Genomic DNA, 22891 nt, shown 5'->3' with positions numbered 1-22891 from the left:
TCATACCATTCGAGACGGGGGCAACAGCTCTTTAGCCCCAGGCCTGTCGGAACAGCCAGGTTTTAAGGGCCTTGCGGAAGGCCTGGAGGGTGGTGAGGGTTCGAATCTCCACGGGGAGTTCGTTCCAGAGGGTCGGAGCAGCCACAGAGAAGGCTCTCCTCCGAGTAGTCGCCAGTCGACACTGGCCAGCGGATGGAATTCGGAGGAGGCCTAATCTGTGGGATCTGATCGGTCTAGTGGAGGTAATTGGCAGCAGGCGGTCTCTCAAGTACCCAGGTCCAATACCATGGGTATTGGAGTACAAGTCACTATGAAAATACACTTCTTCAATAATAAAGAAGTGTAGAAGACTACATTTTGAACAGAATTGTAAAGATTATCAAGCATATTGTGTAACTCCAACAAGATTTTACTGTATTGATTAAATAGATATAAAAATGTTAAGCATGTTTGTATACAGCTATCTAGTTATGAAGATTAAAGCTGAAAGGTATATTCTAAAAACAAAAGACATGAACATGGATAGAATCTCTACTTATTTAATACTGAGTCTGCCATTTTTATAACGAAGGTAAAGCATCCACCCAACCAAGGCATCTTAGCCTCTTCAATCCACCCAAGCAGAGAACAGAGTATCTCAAAAGCAGATTTATCTAAATCGAACAAATCCTTCCAAAAGTAGCAACAAATTAAACCCATAATGGGGCATAAGGAGAATGGTCTGTGCTCAAGGCAAACATATCAGTTGGGGCAAAGCATTAAGAGTCTTTTGCATTTTTTTTCTGCCATATAGTAGTTGTCTTGATTTTTAAAACTCTTATATAAGTTTTGTCATTTTTTTCACAAGCAAAAGGAGGAGGCACAATGAAAAGAAAATAGACCCCACATACATAATGAAAGCATAAAAATCCTTATGGCTGTGTTTATATGCCCACATTATTTACCATTTTTAAAATAATCCTTTAGAACAAATATAATCTGAAGAAAGGTTATGTTTTGTGGTTCAAAGAAATATTTGCAAGCATACAGCATAATATTTTCTTGCGGTTTCTGAAGGTAAAAAAAGGTTTTTGATATATAAAATGTTCAAAGAGAGATGGAGGGAATACCACTTATTTTCAGCCATGTTTGCATAGATCCTGGGTTTCCTTTCTAGCGTGTTCATGGCAAGACACATGTGAATAAGAAAAAAATCAATGATTTTTTAAAAAACAATCTGATTTATTTTTTGTATTTTTGTGTGTGTTATATATATAGTATTTCCTCCAATCTCCTTGTATTTTTCTCAATTCATTATTAAAAATTTGGCATGTAAGCCAAGAGTGTCCAATTTGTTCAAGCACTGTGTAAAATGAATGCAAAAGATTTTCAACAAGTGTGAAGGGAAAGATAATTCTTATGCTGTTTTTCATTGCAGTTATACAAAATTGCTGTATGAACCAACCATACAGAAAAACGGATATTAAAGTACACTACAGAAGAAAATAAGGCCATTTACCATTCAGCTAGTTAAACAACGAAGGAAAAAAGAAGCATGCCTCCTTGCAACCCTTTATTTCGTAAAAAATAATATGACTCAGCTTCATTATATGACTAAAAACCACAGGAGAAAATGAGGGAAATAATCTTTTTTTTCTTCAGACCATGCATAACATTCGATTATATATCTATTATTCCTCTTATTATATCCCAATTTAGGATCATTACACCAATCATATGTCTAAGTACAGAAAGATAAAGATAGATGTCAGACACCAATTATGTTCTAAAAGTTATAAATTGTCTTAAAAATGAGGGGATTGAACAGAATGACATTCTCAAAAGTTCGGGTTTGGGGTGGGTATGTTGTAGACTGAATGGAAGTGCCTTGTAGTTAGTTTCATTCCAGTAGGTTTAGTGCTCTCCAAGATATGGGAATGGCTATCTTGTTCAACCCATACTTGGAACTTTGAAGGGCACTGGGTTTGCATATTTCCTTTTCTAATCATTTTTAGAAATTGCTTATCTGCTTTTTAGCTATTAGGACTTTTGGATTGACAAATTTTACAACACCGGGTGAATTTCTTTCATTTCTTAGTGAAAGAAGATTTAAACAAATTATTCTGGAATAAACAGCAAGGGTGAACAAAACTTTGATTTCAAACGTTACAAGCAGACTAGGAGTTCCAGATAAATTTGAAATAAGATTTTGAAATTAAGTATAAGAATCCTTCCTGTGGGGAAATATTTTTTTTAATTTTGAATTCTTTAAAAAAAAGTCTAGGTCCTTGAAAGTTGGACACTGAAGGAACTAAAGATGACAATTAAAAGAAAAGAACACTTAAATTTTACTTACTAATACAGAATGGAGCAAAATATTATAACATTCAACTTACTGAAGGGTATTTTTGAACAATGGGCCCAGAAGTTTGTTTCAAAAGTGCAATGCATTCCTTAATAAGTAAAAGGGATACATAAATAGCAAACCAGGAGAATGACCTGGATAATCTTCCCATACTGGATCTACAAAAAGGGTTGATAAAGGCTTTGAAGAATTTTGTGAGATGGGACAAAGAAAAATGGAACAACATAAAATTTTAGAACATTATTTGAAGGAACTAAAAATCATTAAAAATAAAAGAATGTAATGTAAGGTGGATTATTTGATCAAGGTTAAAATAGATCTGTTGTTATCTCTGATAATTTTAATGGACTTTTGCTGACATCAGGACTGAGATGATGAGGTTTTAAGGATTAGTTTATAGATGAGAAATGTGATATGGGAAGAATCACTGTTGTACTTTAAGAGAAGGCACTAACTTAATTATTTCTACTATATATTGTGATGAAGGGAAGTCATTTATATATTTATTTTATTTTTCTCTACTATAATTTTATTTTTCTTTCTTTTCTATTTTTCTTTTCTTTTTCTTTTTGAACCTTTTATTTTTATGCTTTTGATTTGTATTCATTTTTTATCATCGTTGTTGTAATTTTAATAAAATTACTATTAAAAAAAGAATTTATTGCTGCTCATAAGAACATGATGGTTTGCTTCCTTTCAACAAAACCAATCTGAATTAATTTTTACCTTTCTCAGAAGAAAGCAGATCCGTTCAATGTTTCTCAACCGCTCCCTCTGTCAAAGGAAAGTGGGAAAAGATTGAATAAAACTATACAATTTAAGACCTAAAATTAACAAATCACATGGATCAACATATATTTTACCTGCTCTCAAAAGAAAGCCTATAATATACTTGCCTCTGGTATAATTTACATGGTACTGCCTTAGTTATCCACTGAGATCATCTCTAAACATATTTCAATTACATCAATATATCATTTTTTTTTTACTTTTGCCAAGGCAACTGAAGTTAGTCCCCAATTCTGAACTGCAACTCCCAGCATATTAGAAACTGTAGTTCAGCAGTGATTGGATAATTACAATTTTTTTCCTGCAACTTTAAAGTTATCAACTGATTCCTGGAAATTCATGCATGGGATAAAATAAGGAGCTTATAGTTTGATGATACAGTATATAAGATGAGCTTGCTGCCACAGAGTGGACGAACTATGGAAGACAGAAACACATAATAGTACTAAAGAACATTATGAGACAAAAGCAAAGTGTGTGTTTTGTGCAGGCACATATTTTGCTTTATCTTATACTTTCTCCTTATGCTGTGAAAGTCCCACCTTACTTTCTCAAAATATAGTATATATGTAACAACCATTCTCCTTACATGATTAGCAGGTATTTTTCTGCTGCTTGAAGTAGCTAAGCTTTTATTGCAGAGTTTAAAGGTAAAAATGTTCTCTAAAGGGAAAAAATGCTTCTTTAGTATGTACAGTACAGTTGGCTAAATGAGAGATCAGCAGAAACTTGAATTATTGGTACTTTTCTAGAAACAGCAGAGTAGGTTTATAGTTAATTATAATTATCAGACTTAAGCATACACAATATCAATTACATCTTAACTGGATCACCTTGGGGCTGCTTGAGGTTTCACAGAACAGTTTTCCCATTACATAATTTGAGCAGATGTTACATAGCAAACTGCAGGGCCATATCTATGGATGGGATTACCAGATTACATTCTTTTGAGAGGTTTAGTCCTCTACCCTATGAGGAAAGTTGCAAATCAGATCAATTGCTTCCCTGTTTTAGATCCAAGTGTGATCTGTGGCAACTTAAGCTTTAAAAAAACCAGTGGCTGGATGTTAAACACTGGGATTGCACAAAGCATTTGAAAGAGAATGCTTTGCTAAGCACATCAGAAATTGCAAAGCCCCCCATCCTTAAAATGTTGGAGCAGGCATGTCATTTGGAAGGCTTGTTCAGCTCCTTTTCCCTGGCTGTCAACATGTGTGAATGCATGCGCAGCTGCTTCGTTTCATTGGTAATTCCAGAGAAAGTGTAGTCAGCATATGTACACAAATATAAAGACAACCAGCTGCACAAGCTTTCCAAAGAACGCAGATGCTTTACTCAATGAAATTGTGGTGCTTCACGCAGCTTTAATAAAGATCTATATCTGAAATATTTGAGAGCTGCTGTCAGTCAGTGAAAACAAAATTGGGAGAAAGGAGGAAGATAATGATCAGTGCAAGGCAATTTAAAAACCTCACTAGTTTGCCATTAAATTATTAAATACAACGAGGAAGACAGATTCCCAACTGCATGCAAAAAGTGTGGGAAGGCTTAGCCTCACACATTCCCACTTCTCTTTTCATCTAGTGCATGCTAGACAATATGTGCTCACATATCAGGATAAAAAAATATGATGAGAAGATGCCCAGGGAGAAGTCTTTGCTGGTTATATTGCAACCAGTTAGACCTGAGGAAGTGGACAGGTTCCTCAATACTGTAAGATTTGCCATCTGCTTTTTAGATCCATACCTTGCCTTGTTTGTCAAAGTGGCCTGGGAGGTGTCATGTGAATGGGTTCTGGTGAAGATTGAGTCTTCTTTGAGTGAGAGAGTTGTTCCTTTATCTCTTAAGAAGGCGTTGGTTCACCCCTCCTCAAGAAACCATCATTGGATCCCACCATAATGGACAATTTTTGTCCAGTGTCTCTCTCTTCCCTTTCTTGAGGAAGGTGGTGGAGAAGATGGTTGTGCAACAGCTTCAAAGGGCCTTGGAGGAAGTGGATTATCCGGATCCTTTCCAATCAGGAAAGAAAGGCTGAATCAACCTCGAGCGTGTGAGTATCAAACTCCAGACTGTGAACAGCCTGAAATACTGCATTCACCGCGCCACCAGGACTCCTACATCCCACATTAAAAGATACTAATTTCAGCTGGAGATTTTATACTCGAATTATGTTAAACAGTCCAAAGGCAAACTATGGCACATTATCCTGTTTTGTGCATTACAATTTAAACAAAACACAGTTCCATGAATTCTAGGAAACAGTGATTGCTTAAAAACAGAATATGGATGATTCAAATCTCCTCCTGGAAATTCCAGAAGAGATTTTAAGAACTGTAAAATATGCTTGTATTATGCTGAACATCTGCATTCTTTGTCTATTTATTGTCTATTTATTGTATTCCTGCTGCAATCACAAACTACTCCTGATCCCTTGGGCTGCTCCCAAACTTATTTTCTATGCCAGACTGTTAATTGCTTCTCTCAATACATAGCTGTAGACTATCTGCCTTGGACTGCTATTAGTATCCTTTAAAAAAATACCAAGGTTCCACATCACTTCAAAGTTATGGAATATCTTCTGTATGAAATTGTGTGCTATTGATACTATTACATCTCTCTGAATTTAGGAGGTCAACATACATTTCTTTAGGCATGCCCATCTAGCATTACATTATTAAAATACTATTATAGTTTGTTACTCTCTTGCAATATTACTTTGCCTTGCTTTTATCATGTTTTAATTTTTATTTTTATATTGTTAGCCATTTGTCAACATTCAACATTCAGTGCATAAGAGGTTAGTGTTAAATAATTGTATCTAGTTCATCCTCAGGAAACCATGGTTTTATTTGACCTCCAAAGGAATCTTTTCTAAAGATTGATTGATTGATTTAGCTTTTATCTCAGAATCTAATGAAGACAGTGGGGCCACATATTCTCCTTGAGAAGTGCACCTATAAATTATGTTTATTTATATAGCTTCTATAGAAAGTATGTCTCTCTGAAAAGAATTACAGAGCATTCAGCTACAGCATACAACCAGCAATAAATACCTTAGCCAATTATAGATTGCATGAATCAGCCTTTAGTTTATGAGGTTTTAGTGCAGGAACTTTCATTTCTGAATCAGAAATAATTATGTCAAGACCAGGCTCTCTATATTTACATATTAAAATAAAAATCACTTATAGAGGGTTTGGACAGGGAGGTCAAAGACAATGGCAATCAACTTGCCTACGGTTGCCAAGAAAACTATAATGGCCTGTCCATGAAGGCACTAGGAATACTATTTTTCAATGCGTATTGAAAATCATAAGATTATATTTAACACTACATTTTTGAAATATAGTTTTAATTAAATGTTGGTTATTATTAAACCAAAGAATAGTACTTACCGCATGTGTTGGGTTGCACTGGTCTATAGGACTCTTGAAGTCTGTCTTTAACTCATCAAATGCAATTATCTACAAAAATCAAAATTCAAACCATTATGCTACTTTCAAATATGTGCTTTTAACAATTATTTATTCTTCTGCTGTGGTGAAAATTCTTCAAGGCAGCACACAGTGTTACTGTCTGAAAAACAGATTTTATGGCTACATTTTTTAGCCATAAAAATCTTACATATAAACACACACACACACAAACACACACACACACACACACACACACACACTTGTGTGTGTGATTGGTGTGTGTGTGTGGGGGGAGATTGGTTTATTGTGATATTGTTAATAGTTTAGGGTATGCTAATACTCTAATACTTGCAAACATTGGTTAATATCCAGAACTGCATCTTATTATTTTTTTATCCACAATGCAAAATGATTTGAATCCTGAGCATGTATTAGAATTCTGCATTTAACTTCTAGATCTTCAATATAATTTGCATAGATATCTGAAGTAAAACCTTTGTTGTACTTGTTGTTTATTAGCCAAAATGTAATGAAACTGATTGCCATGGCTCTCCTATTTACTAATCTATATGTGGCGTCATTATAACTAAGGCTGATAATCAAATCTACATCTTTTGTATCTAACCATTGTGCACAAAGCCTCAACTGACCATAGCCATGATAGGCAATGAAGATGTACCAACTAGCAGTCTAGCACAGCTGTGACATATGTAAGGCTGTGACATGGAATGCAAGAGGTGTACACAGTAAACAACATGAATTAATGTATACAATGTGTGAAAGGAAAATGGTTATATTGTGTTATAAAACTAAAAGAGGAATGAGGTAACAAATTCAACTGATGTTGGTTTGATTTTGGGGAACAGGGTTGATAAATATAGGTATGGAAATGAAGGTGTAGATTTAATTATGAGTGAAAGGGCTAAAATATATATAAGAGAGTATGAAATAATCTATTCAAGTCTTGTATATACATAGGAAATTATCCTAAAACATGCTTGCATTTTTGGTTATGCTAGAAAACTGAGGAAAATAATGAAAGATACAAAGAAAAGAAGTTGTGATTGCAGACAGATTATATTATTATTGGATTTGGGGGTAAAATGAATATGAAAGAAAAAAGTTAAAATAACTAGTGTAAAAACTGAATGACTGCAGAAAGAGGAAATATAAAACCTGTATAAAAAGGAAATAGGAGAAATATTAGAGGAAATTTCCACAGACGGTAGCCAATTATCTGTTTTTTATTTTCTCAAAATTCCTGTAAGATTTATGTGAATTCTGTAGGTATTGATGGAAATAATAGTGATGATGGAAACTCATTCATTAGTTTGCAATAAGCCAAAATCTGATTTATTTGTTTGTTTAATTAAAAGAAGCAGAACAATTAAAAGTCAGATGTGGCAGGGTGCTTAATGGCATCAGAAGAGATTTTGTCAGGAATATTAATGCCCATCAGGATTCTGTTCCCTACTTTTGTTCTAAACTTTTGCTAGAATGTTCTCCATTTCCTGTGTTCCTTATATATAAGGAGGCAATGAAAAGAGAGATGAATTGACTATGTTTATTAACATCAGCTTGGACTATGACAAAAGAAATTTAACATATTGCAAGGAACTTGTCATTATTTACCATAACTTTTGGTTGAATCCTTCTTCCTAAACAAAATGGCTTATTCGTGCAATAGTCAACACTGTTCAGTTAGCTTCTTGATTACACATCTGCTGCATGTAACATATAAAGTGGCATCTGGATATCCTTTGTTATATGCTAAAGCCCAATAGCAGACACATCTTTGCATGATAATGTCCCCAGATTTGTTATTTGAGCCCAAAAGGAATGCATTTCAAGACATAATTTACTATTTCCATGATCCTATGGACTTTTTTCTGGCATCCTGGTTTTGGTTTATCTATTATTGCCTGCACTTTAGTATTTCCTGGTTAAATTACATCCTTTATTAGTAATTTGCTAGATATTTCCATACAAACAGATTGTCAGGCCTGCAGTTATATCCCTTTTAGGATCTTTGGCCTGCCATAATCTCTCTTATTTCATTATGCTGTTTCATTAGTGTAGTAGTTGGGAGGGGGGGAATAGAAAGGAGTAGAATTGTGGAATGTGTTGTTGTCATTCTTTTCTAGGAGCACAAGTCATCTTTTGTCTCCACACCTCTGCACCTGACTGGAACCAGCTGGGTGGAGATGCCAGTGTGGAAGAAGAAGATTGGACCATGTGATGGATTTGTGGGTGTGGGAACAAGATCATGAACTTTCAACTGGGTGGGAATCCTAGGTAACCTCCAGAATTGGGATTCCACAGATGTGCCAAGATGTCTGACTTATTAAATTGGAACTTTAAGGATCGTTTTGCCTTGGGCTCTGATTTAATTCTGCATGATACTTGGAATGCTGACACAGATATTGTCTTTCTCTTGAACTTTAAAACATTTGCTTTTTTCATTTTTATATTTGAGGAGCTGGCTTTTTCTGATAAAGGTGGTAATGTTATCCTTTTAGCTGAGTCTGACTCTTGGCAATTCTGTGGGCCATGCCTCTTCACATCTTCCGATCTTGTACTATTTCTTTGAGTTTTTCTATGCTCTAGCTAGTGATGGTTCTTTAGATAGTTCTTTGATGGCCTAGTTTCCTTCTAACGCTAACAGGCTTCTTGCGATATCAGTTTTATTATTTATTTGTTTATATTTTATTTATATAGCCACCCCTGTCATAACAACTTTGTGTGACTTAATAACATTTAAAAATAATATAAAAATATGTAAAATGCAGCAACACACAGCAGGTGAGGAACCAAACCAATCTAGAAAAACTGAAGTGAAGATCAAGATTTTATTCTTTGGTGGCTGACAAAAGAACATCATCCATGGTTCATGGATGCCTTCTATCAGTTGTTCCATGATGCAATTAAACACTTCAGGAGCAGAAGTATGCATTCAAAGGCATACTAAGGCAATCAACAACATGGAAAGTACTATCATACATGGTGGACATACACATCTGCAAAAAAATATTGGAAAAAAAATAAAAGACTGGCTGGACGAGATCACCACACACCAAACTGAGCTAAAATCGGAATTATTTCTGCTAGGAATTATAAAGGGAAATTACAAGAAAAGTATTAAATATTTAATGTTACATATAACCACTGCAGCGAAAATTTTATTTGTGCAAAATTGGAAAAATAAATACATACCAACAGAAGAAAATGTAGTTTAAAAAATATTGGAATGTGGATATGCTTACGAAAGAATTAAAAGACAAAGAAGAATCTGAATATTACTTAGAATGGGACTTATGGTATAATTGCTTAGAGGGAAGAGAGAGAAAAGCAGGAAAGCAAAAAAGAAAAGAAGAAAGATCAACAAATCAAAAAATAATTACAAAACCAGAAAATGAACAAAGGATAGAAATATAAAATGGAGTGTAGCAAATAAACAATAAGAAATGTATATAAGATGATTTAAAGGTATATAAAGGTTGTTATATATAGAATGGAGAGAAAAGATATATAAAATAAAATATGTGTTTGTATATGTGTATGAATGTTTGTGTGTGTATACTGTGTGTGTTTTCTCCCGCGTAAAATTGGAAGTGTCTTGGCGACATTTCAACGAAGTCTCATTCATCATCTTCAGGCTGGTTTACTCAGCTTCGTGCTTCTAGTTATATAACAATTACATGTACAGATAAAAGAAACACAACAGTTATGTAAAATAAGTGAAATATGTTACAAGGATGTTATGTTTGCATAAACAAAATAAAAAGTTTAAAAATAAATAAATAAATAAATAAATAAAGCTGTACTAAGGATACAGCATATTAAAAGTACATAGACATGTTTTTTTCTTCATCCAGCATCTGTGTCAAAGCCTGACTGCATCTCCCTGAACAATATCTTTGTATTTGGAATTCTTCTAAGCATAGGATGCTAGGATGTAGTAATGTTCTCTTTGAGTCTATGGGAAGTGTATATCTGAAATGATTACAATATATGACTTCATATATGTAGTTACTAGATATAGTTCTGGCTTAGGCTTAAATCTGTTGTAATCACATACTTAATACTTTGGGTTTCAGGCAAAACCTTGGACTTCCATTGTGATTAAAATCTATTAGTTTTTCAATTTGACAAAAACAAATTTGTCTGAATTTCCATTCAGTCCAGTTTTGTTTTCGTTCTGCAGCACTGATAAATTTTTCATAGCATGTGCTACTGGTTGTGCATCTTAATTAACAATAATGAAAACAATTTACTGGGAGATTGGAATTATCACAGGAAAAAAATCTTCATGGATAAGTAGATATGAAGATGTCTTTCTATACTGATTGAGCAAACAGGATAGACAATTTGTAACTTGTAATTTGTCTGATTGTAGCCCCAGGTTGTTTCTTTGTGAATTTAGCAGTATTAATGCATTTATATTCATAGCCACCCAATGTAGCTTTTGGGTCCCATTACATGACTTCAGATACATGCATAAACATGACAAAGGATTCCATTTGTTATAGTCAATTTTGGCAATTAGATTAACTTGCACACCAGCATCACTCTGATAAAACAATTGAGATATTGTTCAAACCCAGTCTTCTTTCTGTCATTGCATCCTACCCACATTAATTTAGCTTATGAAGAAACTGTATTCAGATTCATTGTCCTTTGACACTTCTTTGTATACTTCTTGACTTGTTTTGTTGTTTTGTGCATATTAACCTTATGGTTATACTTAACACTTATGACTTTTACAGTATATGTATACTTCATTCCTTTTGGGCAGCATTGTTTACATACACTGTGCCCTGCTTTCAAATGCTTTTGCCTGCTAATAATACCTTTGCTAGGACCAATGTTTCCAGGGATGGGTTTCTCGCCCCATTCCAACCGGTTCGGTTGGAACGGGGCCGGCGTCGTCCTCGTGCATGCACGCGGTGCACGCATGCGTACTAGTGTCTGCGCGACGCTCCAGCTGCTCCTGGACGATCGCGCAGGCGCTGTATGCGTCCTGCGCATGCGTGGAAGCGCAGAACTCATCAAAACTGGGTAAGGACCGTGGGCGGGCGGGCGGGCTCTTCGCCGTTCCCGGAAGTTACTTACTTCCGGGTTTGGCAACCAACCGGTTCGCAGGGACCGCCGCGAACCGGTTGAAACCCACCCCTGAATGTTTCAAACTAAAGTCAAACTATAGTCATGTATCTGTTACAAAATCTTCAATTGTCTTAGGCTCCCTTTGGAAGTGTAAACTGCGTGTAAATCTATAATTTATTTCAGGTATCTTCCTAGTATGAGTAAGCTTCAAATTTTGGCAATAAGCGTTTAAAGTTATTTCATTCTTTTTCAAGAATGTGACTGTATTATACATTGCTATATCATACATTAAGGGCATCAGTTGCACCCAACACTGTTTCAGAAAGAGTGCCATTTTCTTCTTGAACAATTCTGCATGACAGAGAAATACAGAATAAAGCACAAATACAATACAAATCTTTGTTGAAAATATCTTGATTTACTGTCCACATTGGCTTACTATATACGTCAATTCACAGAGTAGCTGAAAAGCAAGAAAATAATTTTGGGGTGGTTATTACTCAGCTAACATACAGAGGATGCTACTCTCTAATTGCTCCTGAGAAATGCTTCAAGGGCCTGCTGACCTTGCACTGACTCTGTTATTTGACTGTGGAGAATAGGTAGTCCTCGACTTATAACCACAATCGTGCCCAAAGGTGGTTGTTAAGTGAGTTTTGCCCCATTTTACAACCCTTCTTGCCATAGCTGTTAAGTGAATCACTGCAGTTGTTAAATTAGTGATACAGTTGTTAAGTGAATCTGGTTTCCCCATTGACTTTGCTTGTCAGAAGTTTGCAAAAGGGGATCACATGACCTCGGCATACTGTAACCCAGTGGTGGGATTCAAATAATTTAACAACCGGTTCTCTCTCCTAATGACCAGGTGGGTAGGTGGGGCTTAGTGGTCATGTGACCGTGTGGGCGTGGCCAACTCAACATCACTCATGTTGATAGGCGCTTCGTCTTAGCTGTTACAATGTAATAAGGGTTAACCAGAGAGGCAGTTTCTGTAAGCAGGGCAATAAAGATTAAGCTAGAAACAACACCAGAATGTTTCCTTCCTGCCTTCCTTACAGGATTAGCCCTATAAAGCGGAAAAACACCAGAAGATTTCTTCCAACAACCAGTTCTATGAACCTCTTAGAAAGTTAAGAACCGGTTCTCCTGGATAGTTGCAAACTGGCTGAATCTCACCACTGCTGTAACCATTATAAATACCAATTGCCAAGTGTCTGAATTTTGATCATGTGACCACGGGGATGCTGCAATTGCTATAAGTGTGAAAAATGATCATGTCATTTTTCTCAGTGCCATTGTAACTTTGAATAGTCACTAAAAGATTGGTTGTAAGTCAAGGACAACCCATAATATTCACTATTTTTAATTTTTAGCAAGATATTAGAAGTTTTGGGCAGATCAGGGCATTTAGCACACTATTGTTGCTCAATAAAGATCCAGCTTCTTTTCTGAAATCCTACATTGTCATTTATGAGGAGGCAATTATATAAGAGGTAAAAGGATTGTTTTTATATAGATCAGCTTGGACCTAATTTGGAGTTGGAACAAAAATGAAAAATTAAAGAGTGCCACTACTCCCACAACATGAGTAAGTTCAATTTTGGGTAAATATCAAGTTCTTCATGTTTCCCAAATCTTACCATAAAATGTTTTAGCTCATCACAATCTTTCCTGTGCTTTATGCTTCTCTCCTCTTGTCCCCGGATTTGAGGAACTTGGCAACACTATTTATTCGTCCTTTTAATTTCTAGCTCTTGACTTCACTTGTCAGCTTCATGTATAATTCCATCTCTTACTTAGCCAGTTCAATGCAAAATTCCTGGTTTCCATAGTAACTAGATTGCTTCCCCCCATAGATTTTAGTTTGTAGGTTGTCATGTATAACTTTCTGTGAACTTTTGAGCTTTTTCATAAAAAGTGTTATGAAAAAATTGACAAACCCAAGCATGGTATTACTGAATCACACCCTCCCATTTTCAGCACAATTCAGCCTTTTAACAGTTTTACCAGAAAAGGTAGATATCTGATCCATGCTGCTAATAATATTAATTCATGGCCTTGAATACCATGCCTCATCTATTAAACTTTCTTCAATCTGGTGCCCTCCCAACTCATTAAAAATTGCAGGTGTTGAAGACCAATGCAGCAATTATTTTTATTCTTTCCAATCACACAAACTGAAAGCAGTTTACAAAAACAGATGAAATAAAATGCACAGCAATCAATAAAACAAATCTCAGCCACCTTCTAACCCTTCATACAATCCAAGCACTCATTACATAAAGGCTATGACCAGAATAAAAAAAAAGTAATGTAACACTCCCACTAGTACCCCAAAAGGTACTTATCTTAACATCTTCTGAAAAACTAACAAGTTGGGAACCAAATCAACCATGGGGGCAAGCTGTTCCACAATGACACATCTACTACTGAAAAAGAGGGCCTCTATCTTGATCTCCTATGGCATGGGCTGATCGTGAAGATGGGAAGTCGTGGATGATTTCAAATGGTCAAATTGTCTTTTTTTGTCAATGCAATTAATTAATGTGCATTTTTTGTTTAAAACATACTTGTGGGTAGATATTAACAGTGTCAGGAATGCACAGATGAGGAACATAAGTCTGTGATACTCTTGGCACTCTCCCAACAAAGCTACGTCTCTGAACTAACAATTTGAATTTTATTTTTATTGTGGAAGAATAATGAAATGCTAGCTCAAGAAAAGAGATTGCTGAATGTAAGCCATCATTCCACTTGAAATTCTGGTTTGACAACAACAGTTTAATATAGCTATAATTTCTTCCTTGTATCAAAATCTCACAATCTGCTTTAATTCATTTAGAGCAAGCTTTACTAATGCTTAGTCTATTTCTAAATATAATTCAAAATGTCTGATTGTAGTTTTTTCTGGTGAGACCAGTTTATCAGGGCAACCTGGTCTACCCAAATATAGGATAGAGCAAACTGCTTCCACACTGCTTCTGGCAAAAATAGGTTGTTGCGAAAGCAACTGCCTGCAAAGCAGAGGTGAGTTCCTACCAGTTCGCACTTATTCGGTAGAACCGGTTCGTCAAATCTATCAAACTGGTTAGAAGAGGTTCCACCAGTGGACCCGGAAAGCAGGCCACACCTACAGAAGAGGTTCCAAAATTTTTTTGAAACCCACCACTGGTCCTTGGATATGATTATTCTACACTATCATGCTCATATTTATAAAACTCAGTGCCTCTGTGAAAGGTAAAGATGACTACTGCGTTTGTGGTGCAATCAGAACATTGCGTGTGTTGAAGTTGTTTTAATGCAAATCAAATATGCCTTTTAAAAAACAATTTACATCATATTCTTATGCATGCCAGTGCTGTGTGTGAGGTAATTTAAGGTGGTTCTGACAAGTGTCGTCAGCATCTTCATATCCGGTCACATGGGTGGCAAGCCACTCCCATCTGGTCACATGGGCAGCAAGCCACTCCCATAAAGGAGGCCACACCCACAGAGTAGGTTCGAACAATTTTTGAAACTCACCACTGCTGCAAAGGCTCCTGGATTGGGGCTGAAAGGCGAAAGTGGAAGCAGTATGCTCCGTCCCATATTTGGGTAGACCAAGTTGCCTTGATAGATCGGTCTCACCAGAAAAAGCACTTAATGTGTTCTCTGGTATAGCCAAGAAAGAGCCCATGGCTTAAAGGTTAATACATCTACCTAATATGTAAGTAGCCTGGGTTCAAATCCCAGAAGAGCATGGCTAGCTGACAAGAACTAAGTAGCTTGAAATAGATCTATACTGTTGTTGTTAGTCCATCGTGACCCCATGAACAACGTTCCTCCAGGTCTTCCTAGATCTATACTAGTCTCCCTTTATTTCTTTGTTGGTAAATATAAATTCAACATGATTGTAGAGTTTTGAAATGCTACATAATCTCATTGGATTTCAGGTTTTAAAACTGATAGAAGAATCTTTCTATCTTTCTATATGAGTTATCTCAAGTTGGAAAAACTATTTTTTAACAAGAAAAGATTGCGTGGATTGCTTTCTTAGCATATTGAGATTGAATAAAGGATAATAACATACACTGAAGTAGGAATTGGTGCCTTGTACATGTGCTTGAGTAACCTGGTTGTATGCTCAGGATGTGGACTTCAATGCTGAAACATAACATGAAATTATGTTATGGAATTATGCCTTGTATAACCATGGAATTATCCATGAAGCTGACAAGTGAAATCAAGAGTTAACAAAAACATGTATGTTTTCAAGATAGAGCAAATACCAAGCATTCCCCCCCAATGGGAAAGTGCCCCTTCTAAAATTTTATACCATTTCAGTTCTTAGAAGCAAATTGAACCCTCTTCTAGTTCACCATCAAAATAGGTCTAGCAAAGGATTCTATTATTAAAAAATAACAAAGGCCACTGCCTATTTGCTTTCCTAAAACAGCATCAGATTCTATGGTGTCATGGGATTATTTACAGTAATTAAATTTGGAATAGTCTAAAGGTATGGTTTAACTGAACTCAAGCTGTCCTTTCATTTGAAGAGACAAATTTATGTATGTATAATTAGCTTAGTTGCCTTCTCTCTGTCTGTACCTGGCAAGCTCTCTTCAGCAGATGAAATTCCACCACCCTGCCACACTGACTGCACCCATCTGCAACCACCCTCTCCCCATGATCCTCGACCACCAGCAGGAAGAAGACAACCAAGGTCATCTGGGGGCAAAGGGGGCATTTGAATGCTACTCACAGAACATAAATCTGCATCCCTACTTTTTCTGGTTTGTGAAATTTTAATTCAGAATTCTACTAACAAAAATGACATACTGTTTAGGATATGGTAGGGCAGATTGTTAAAACAAGCAGGAAAAGAACAAGCAGTATTGTATTCATGCTATGCTTATAATAGAACAAACAACCATTCTCTTCATCTAACTATAATAGCTTCCAGATATTATTCAGTGATCAGTTGTGGTCCTCAAAATACTAAATATAAAACACTATGTTACCAATGTTAATCCTATTATTAGATTCTCTAGGAATAAGCAGAATTCAAACTCCACCTTGTATCAGTTATGTTCTAATGCAGCATGTAGAACCCAGCATAAATGTTCATGAAAAGCTTTTGCCCAAGTACACGTCTACTTATAAATAAACCTTACTAAATTCATGCAGCTTATTCCCAAATAGATAATTATATGATGGTAGCTATAAGCTCCATCTTGACATTCATACTTTTCTCTTTCTATCTGCATTTCTTTACTGTCACAAATCATTTGAGTTGTTAAGCAATTAGACTCTAGCATTTTATTTCCCAGGCCACCAAGTCAATATGCTTGTCAAATATTTTTAAATGAATTGTATTCTCTAGAAGCACTGGTAAGTACATGTCCCAGTTAGTAATTCTATACCTTGTTTCTTGATTCAGAAATCTTTATAATCCTCATCAGTATGGGTGGGTGCTTCACTTTTTTTGTTAGACCACTCACTCATAGGCCATCTGCCGGAGACTTAAAACTGGCAGGGGATGGAACTGAAACCAGCTTTAAAAAGACTCTAGAGATACACAAATTCATTTATCCACCACCGCTACACACATACAAAAAAAAAACATTCTTATGGTTTCAATTTTAAGTTAATTGCAGAAGTTGCATAGCTTTTGTATGAGCAGTAAACTTTGCACATGTCTAAGGATTAAAATGAAAAACAAATTAAGATAGTAGAACTTATATTTCTATTTAGAACATTCCTTCTCCCCAAAGTCTAGTTTTTATTCTTGAAAGTTCTTTAACAGAACATACAGTTTAGTGACCTATTTTAAAATGAAACCAAGGGGAGTTTGTCTATTGTTACTTATCTACACCGGAAGAAACTATTGGATGGTTACAGCCACCATAATGTTAGGTCTTAATAATTTCAGGATATTTCTTTTTTTTTATGGAAAATACAGAATACTTAAATATATGAAATGCTCACCCACTGTGATTATTTGCTTTAATTTGGTCATTTCTAACTTGATATTTTTAACAAAATGGCAAGAAGCAGAACTTTTGAATCAGCATTTTAATTAAGAGTAGCTGATCATGGAGCATATACCTGTACTTTATATTTTACAGTAATATTATTTTCTAATACTAAAACAAAATGTCTTATTAAAAATAAAATAACTAATTATCATAGATGAAACATCTCAAATCACTTCAAACTCTCAGCTATCTTTGGCTTTTTACTGACTCCAATTGACTAGTCTTAACCCAATAGCACTTAGACTTATATATCTCTTCACAGTGCTTTATAGCCCTGGTTTACAGAGTCAGCATATCAACCCCAACAATCTGGGTCCTCATCTTACCAACCTCAGAAGGATGGAAGGCTGAGTCAACCTTGAGCCCGGTGAGATTTGATCTGCCAAACTGCTGGCAGCTGGTGATCAGCAGAAGTAGCTTGCAGTAGTGCACTCTAACCACTGCACCACTGTGACTCTGAATCATAATCATATTATAGTTTAAAAGGAAGTAGATTGCTTGAGTTTTACACTTCTATTCATGTAAGAGCTTCATTTATTAATTCCAAATTTGCAAAAAAAACACAATATGAACATACAATATTAATTTTTGCCAATTTGTCTTAAATTTCTTCAAAAACATTTATTAGTAAGCCCTTTAAAGTACTTCCCAGCATCATAGTTTCTACTCTTTCTAATTCAGATTTTTATCCATTCTTTCCCCCTTACATCCATTACATTTCTGTTTAAATGCCTACATTGATGTTACACATACATTTTATTGACATCAGTAACCCCTGTAGGTAGAAGAAAGATGTAAAAAAGAATGGATACTTTTCTTAGCAGGAAGTGATAAAGTGTGTTTATCTGGCTTAATGCATTAGTAATAATTGACCTATAGAAAATTAAAAAATGAAAGGAACTCTATTAGGAAATTAAAACATACACTCCAGAATTTTACACAAAGGGTAACATATGGAACAGCAGAAGAACTGTGGGTGGAATCAAGAAGAATAAAAACACTTAAAGGGGGGGAACCCTGCTAGGAAGTATATAAGGAAGTAGACCACAATTCTCCCTAAGCGTGGGCCAATTTTGTTATCTACTTTCTCATCGTATTGCTATGTGCTATTGGGATATAAAATTGAACAGCATGTTTCAATTTAACAAAGTATGTTAGTGGCTGCTCAGCTTTCTTCTAATGGCAGTATTGCTCAATGCCCTGTGTATTTTTAAATTACATTTACTTTTATGTAAATTTAAATGTAAGTGATTCTGGGTGGTTTAACATAAAATATCAAAAACATACATAAAATCCAGAATATTAAAAACTTTATTTAAAACAAAGCTAGTGCTGTTTTCCAAATTCACTTTGCCAATAATCCCCTGAAAGAGGAAGTTGCCTCCTAAACAATAAAAAGCTAGGGGACTAGCTGTTCCATAGAGAGGGTGGCCTACTAATGAGAATGATGTTTTCATGCTCTCTTAAGTACAACTTTCTTGCCACCTTCCTCATATCGACAATCAGTGTCTGCAAAGTAACACTTTATGTATGCCATTGTCTGTGCAAATGCAGATACTGGAAAATTAAGGTCCTCACCCAGAGCCTCCATTGCAAGAGAGCTAGTGACTACTAGCTGGATCCATCTCCCTGCTGCCATGGATTAAGTCTACAGGTAGAAGATTTAAGATCACAACAAACCTTCCACTCTTGAGTGTCACAAATTCAAAGCCATCTCATGAGATGCAGTCTAGCTTGGAGCCTGCTTTCTAGTTGGAGAAAATTTTATCCAAGAAATGATCTGCCTGATAACAACTTGCACTGACTGGCTCTTCCAATCCACCACTCAAAGAAGAAGGAAGGTCCCTTAAACAGTGCATCTTGTCGACCTTCTACAGATGCAGCGAGAAATTGTTCTTTTTGCCACTCTAATCAATGCAGAGTTGTTGAACTTGAGCTTCTATCTATGTGCAATAATACTAATTGTTCATGTACTACCAGGGCAGTGGTGGGTTGCTAGCCGCTTTACTACTGGTTTGCTCGTGCTCACCTGTGCATGCACAGAAGCTCTCCAGGCAGATGGGTGGAGCCTCCCACCACCACTACTGGTTCAGCCGAACAGGGCAGAACTGGGAGCAACCCACCTCCGTGCCAGGGTTGCTTAAAGTATTTCTTCATGTGGATCCTTGGTGATCTCTGAGCTTGGTTGGGTTGGAGGGTTGGTTGTTTTTTTTTTGCACTTTTCATTACCAAACTAGGTAACATTATCAGTCCACATTATATTTCTTCATCTGATTCATTTCCCAGAGTTCTTCAGAGAACCAGAGAGTGGTGCAGGTTTAATGGGTGAGAGAGATCATTCAGAAACAATCCAATCTTGCACCCAACTTACCTCTGCATTCCAGAAGCTAACTAGACATCCAACTTTCAAACTGCTGAGAAATCTTCAGGTGCCATGTGGAAAATTTTTGAATTCACCAGGTGCCATCCAAATTAACCCAACCACTTTGCAGAGGCTAGTAGCTCTAGTCTAAGCTACCAAGGGGTCATGAGGAAATTATCTATCCATGACAAGAGACAAATATTCCTCAATATCAGATTTCATTTAATGTCCCTCGAGTATATAATGTCAGATACATTGTCCATCAGCTCTGTGACCTATGATGTTGTGGAACAAGCCTAAGGAAGGTATGGCGGCTTTAAATTCCCAAACCATCTTCAAACACAGGATGAGAAGGACGCAAAAATCATGCTCAAGAACTTGGGTAAATTTGTAACTATCCCAGAATAAAGATCAAGCTGGTCAGGAATACATGCTGATTATGTAGTTAGGAGAATGCTACAAGAGTAGCAACTCCTGTTTATCTCAATCTCACATATTCAGTTTCACACTCAGTCACCTGCAAAACAGCATTCCTTGTAACAAATAATTATATTTGTAAAAGCCCAGTGGTATTTAAGCATGCATAATGTTAATATAATTATTTGAAAATCAATATTGAAATCTCTGCTAGGTGACTCGCAACACAAAGAACTTTGACATTTAAATAAGGATGATTTGAAACTTCACAGAATACAAATCACATGTCATCACTTAAATATTACACTGAATATTGTCCAAGTCAAGCTATAGAACCAAATTTTGAAGGTGTATGTATTGACTTCAATTTTAGATTAATTTTCCCTTTCAGCAAAAGCAGAGGACAAACATTGTTTTCATGTTGCTGTATAGTATGACTTACAATCTTACAAAAAATGAATCAATAAGCAAAGAAATAAATTAAAATCAATAAAAAATAGGCAATGAAGTGATCAAACAGCTAATTTGTATAATTAAAAAATCAGTCCCAAAAATGTGGATAAAAATATATATTATAAAATAAATTTCTGAAAACAAGCAAAGGAAGAGGATGGGTAGTGCCCAAATCTTTGAGTAGGCCATCATAAGTGCTGTCTTTCCACCAAGAGTATAAAAGCAACATCTTTCTTGAGCTCACAGAACTCTCCAAAATGAAAGAACCATTAAGAATAGGTTTAGGGAATTAAAGGGATCCTTTAAACCTTGCATAAACTTAAGATAACCATTATAGGCCTTAAAAGTTCTAAAGCCAGACAAAACCAATTTTATTGGGTCTTTTGTTTGGCAGGATTAAAGGACGACTGTTCCCTCCATAAAATCTATCAAAACTATTCAAAATGCATTGTAAACAGGTCTTTGGCCCCCTTCTACTTTAGTAGCTTTCTCCTTCTGTTAAAAAAAAAAAAGGAATGCAAGAAATGGCTGTAATGTTTTCTCTTTATCAGAAAGGAGAACTAAAATACTGAAAAAGGATTTTGTCCCAGGGCCGTTACCAATAAAGAAAAGAACTGCAGATTATTTACAGAGGAAGGAATTTAACAGTGTTAAATGCCAGTATTCCATGCACAAACATAAATAAGGAGTATTTCAATTCAAACCTTTATTGTCAGAGTACATGTATACAATGAGCCTCCCTTCGTGCACCCCTGCCCAACACAATGCAACTCACAGTGAAAAACAAAAAAATCCCTAGGCCAGTGAATCCTACTAACAAACACCCAGTCCTATTGCACCATGTGAACTTATTGCACATCGCGCCGGCCCTGCAAGTCAGTCGTACTATGTTGTTGTAGAGTTATTTTTCATTCAGGAGTCTGACCGCCCATGGATAAAAACTGTTCTTCAGCCTGTTTGTGCTGCTGCCTATGCTTCTACAATATCTTCCCTTCTATACTCTTGTAGCTCTCTAGCCAAAAGAAGTTGGATATCATTGTAATGTCATACAGCCTATGGATGTACTGTTTAATGATTACACACATGGGGAAATGAGCAAAACTTTCTAGAAGTTCAACAAGTCTATTTGGAAATAAATTTCAGCAGGAAGAGAAAAAATCCCCAAATGGTTAATAAAAAACTATGTTTTATAAATAACTATGGAATCCAGGCTTTGACACTGAATGATATGGAGTACCATGAAGTGGGACAGCTGACTGATACATGGAGCAAGAGCCCTCCATACTGTCACCTTTTCATTGAAATGAAATATGTTTCACTTCATATTTATCCTTTACTGCCAGTTGCAGTAATTGCAAGACAGCCTTGCGGCACCATCCTATATATGTCCAATTAAAAATAAATGTCACCAAGTTGAGGCTTACTAGCAAATGAATATAGGATTGCAACCTGAAGCACACTAAGCATCCAATCAGAATGTTTTGTAATGGGATATTTTCCATATCTCAAGGTACCAATTTATTAACAATATTTTCCTGAGAATCTGGAAAGATTTATAGTAGGTACAATAACCATTTCTTAACATTCTCGTCCTTAAACAGCAGTAATTATATTGGCATCTGTTCTTTAACTTGAAGCCAAAATGATAGAACATGTTGCAAGACCCTTTTGCACTTGCTTTGTGACATTGCAGTGCAAGTATACAAAGGGCATAGTTTGCATTGCCATGTTATGATGTATGTTTCATCACTTGCTTCTCATCCCCGCACAGTTTCCCATGAATAATTAAGAAGGAACGGTCTCTAACTCTCTAAAGCTCCAGGAATGCTAGAATTCTTTAAATAGTAACCTTAGAAGTACTGCATTAGACAATATTGAAAATAGCTCAAAAGAGTCAGAACAATCAAAACAGAGATACAATGATTTTATATAATTTCTGATAAAGATTAACCACAAGACCAGATGATAAAGCTGATTTAATTATAAAAGT

General features: G+C 35.8%; 1 protein-coding gene across 1 annotated transcript in view; it reads right to left on the bottom strand.

Moving 5' to 3' along the window:
• Positions 1-22891, bottom strand: part of CNIH3 (cornichon family AMPA receptor auxiliary protein 3) — a 71368-nt gene that overhangs the window by 37804 nt on the left and 10673 nt on the right. The window contains exons 2-3 of the mRNA XM_087717849.1: positions 6529-6597; positions 3071-3118 (exon numbers count right to left, since the gene is read on the bottom strand). Of these exons, the coding sequence (XP_087573975.1) occupies positions 3071-3118; positions 6529-6597 (117 nt within the window). The remainder of the gene's footprint in view (positions 1-3070; positions 3119-6528; positions 6598-22891) is intronic.

The sequence above is a fragment of the Thamnophis sirtalis genome, unplaced genomic scaffold (genome assembly GCF_051295495.1).
Source record: "Thamnophis sirtalis isolate CommonGarterSnake01/CBP01778 unplaced genomic scaffold, rThaSir2_p1.2 scaffold_6, whole genome shotgun sequence".
Classification (NCBI taxonomy): Eukaryota; Metazoa; Chordata; class Lepidosauria; order Squamata; family Natricidae; genus Thamnophis; species Thamnophis sirtalis.
This window is presented reverse-complemented; position numbering and strand designations above follow the sequence as displayed.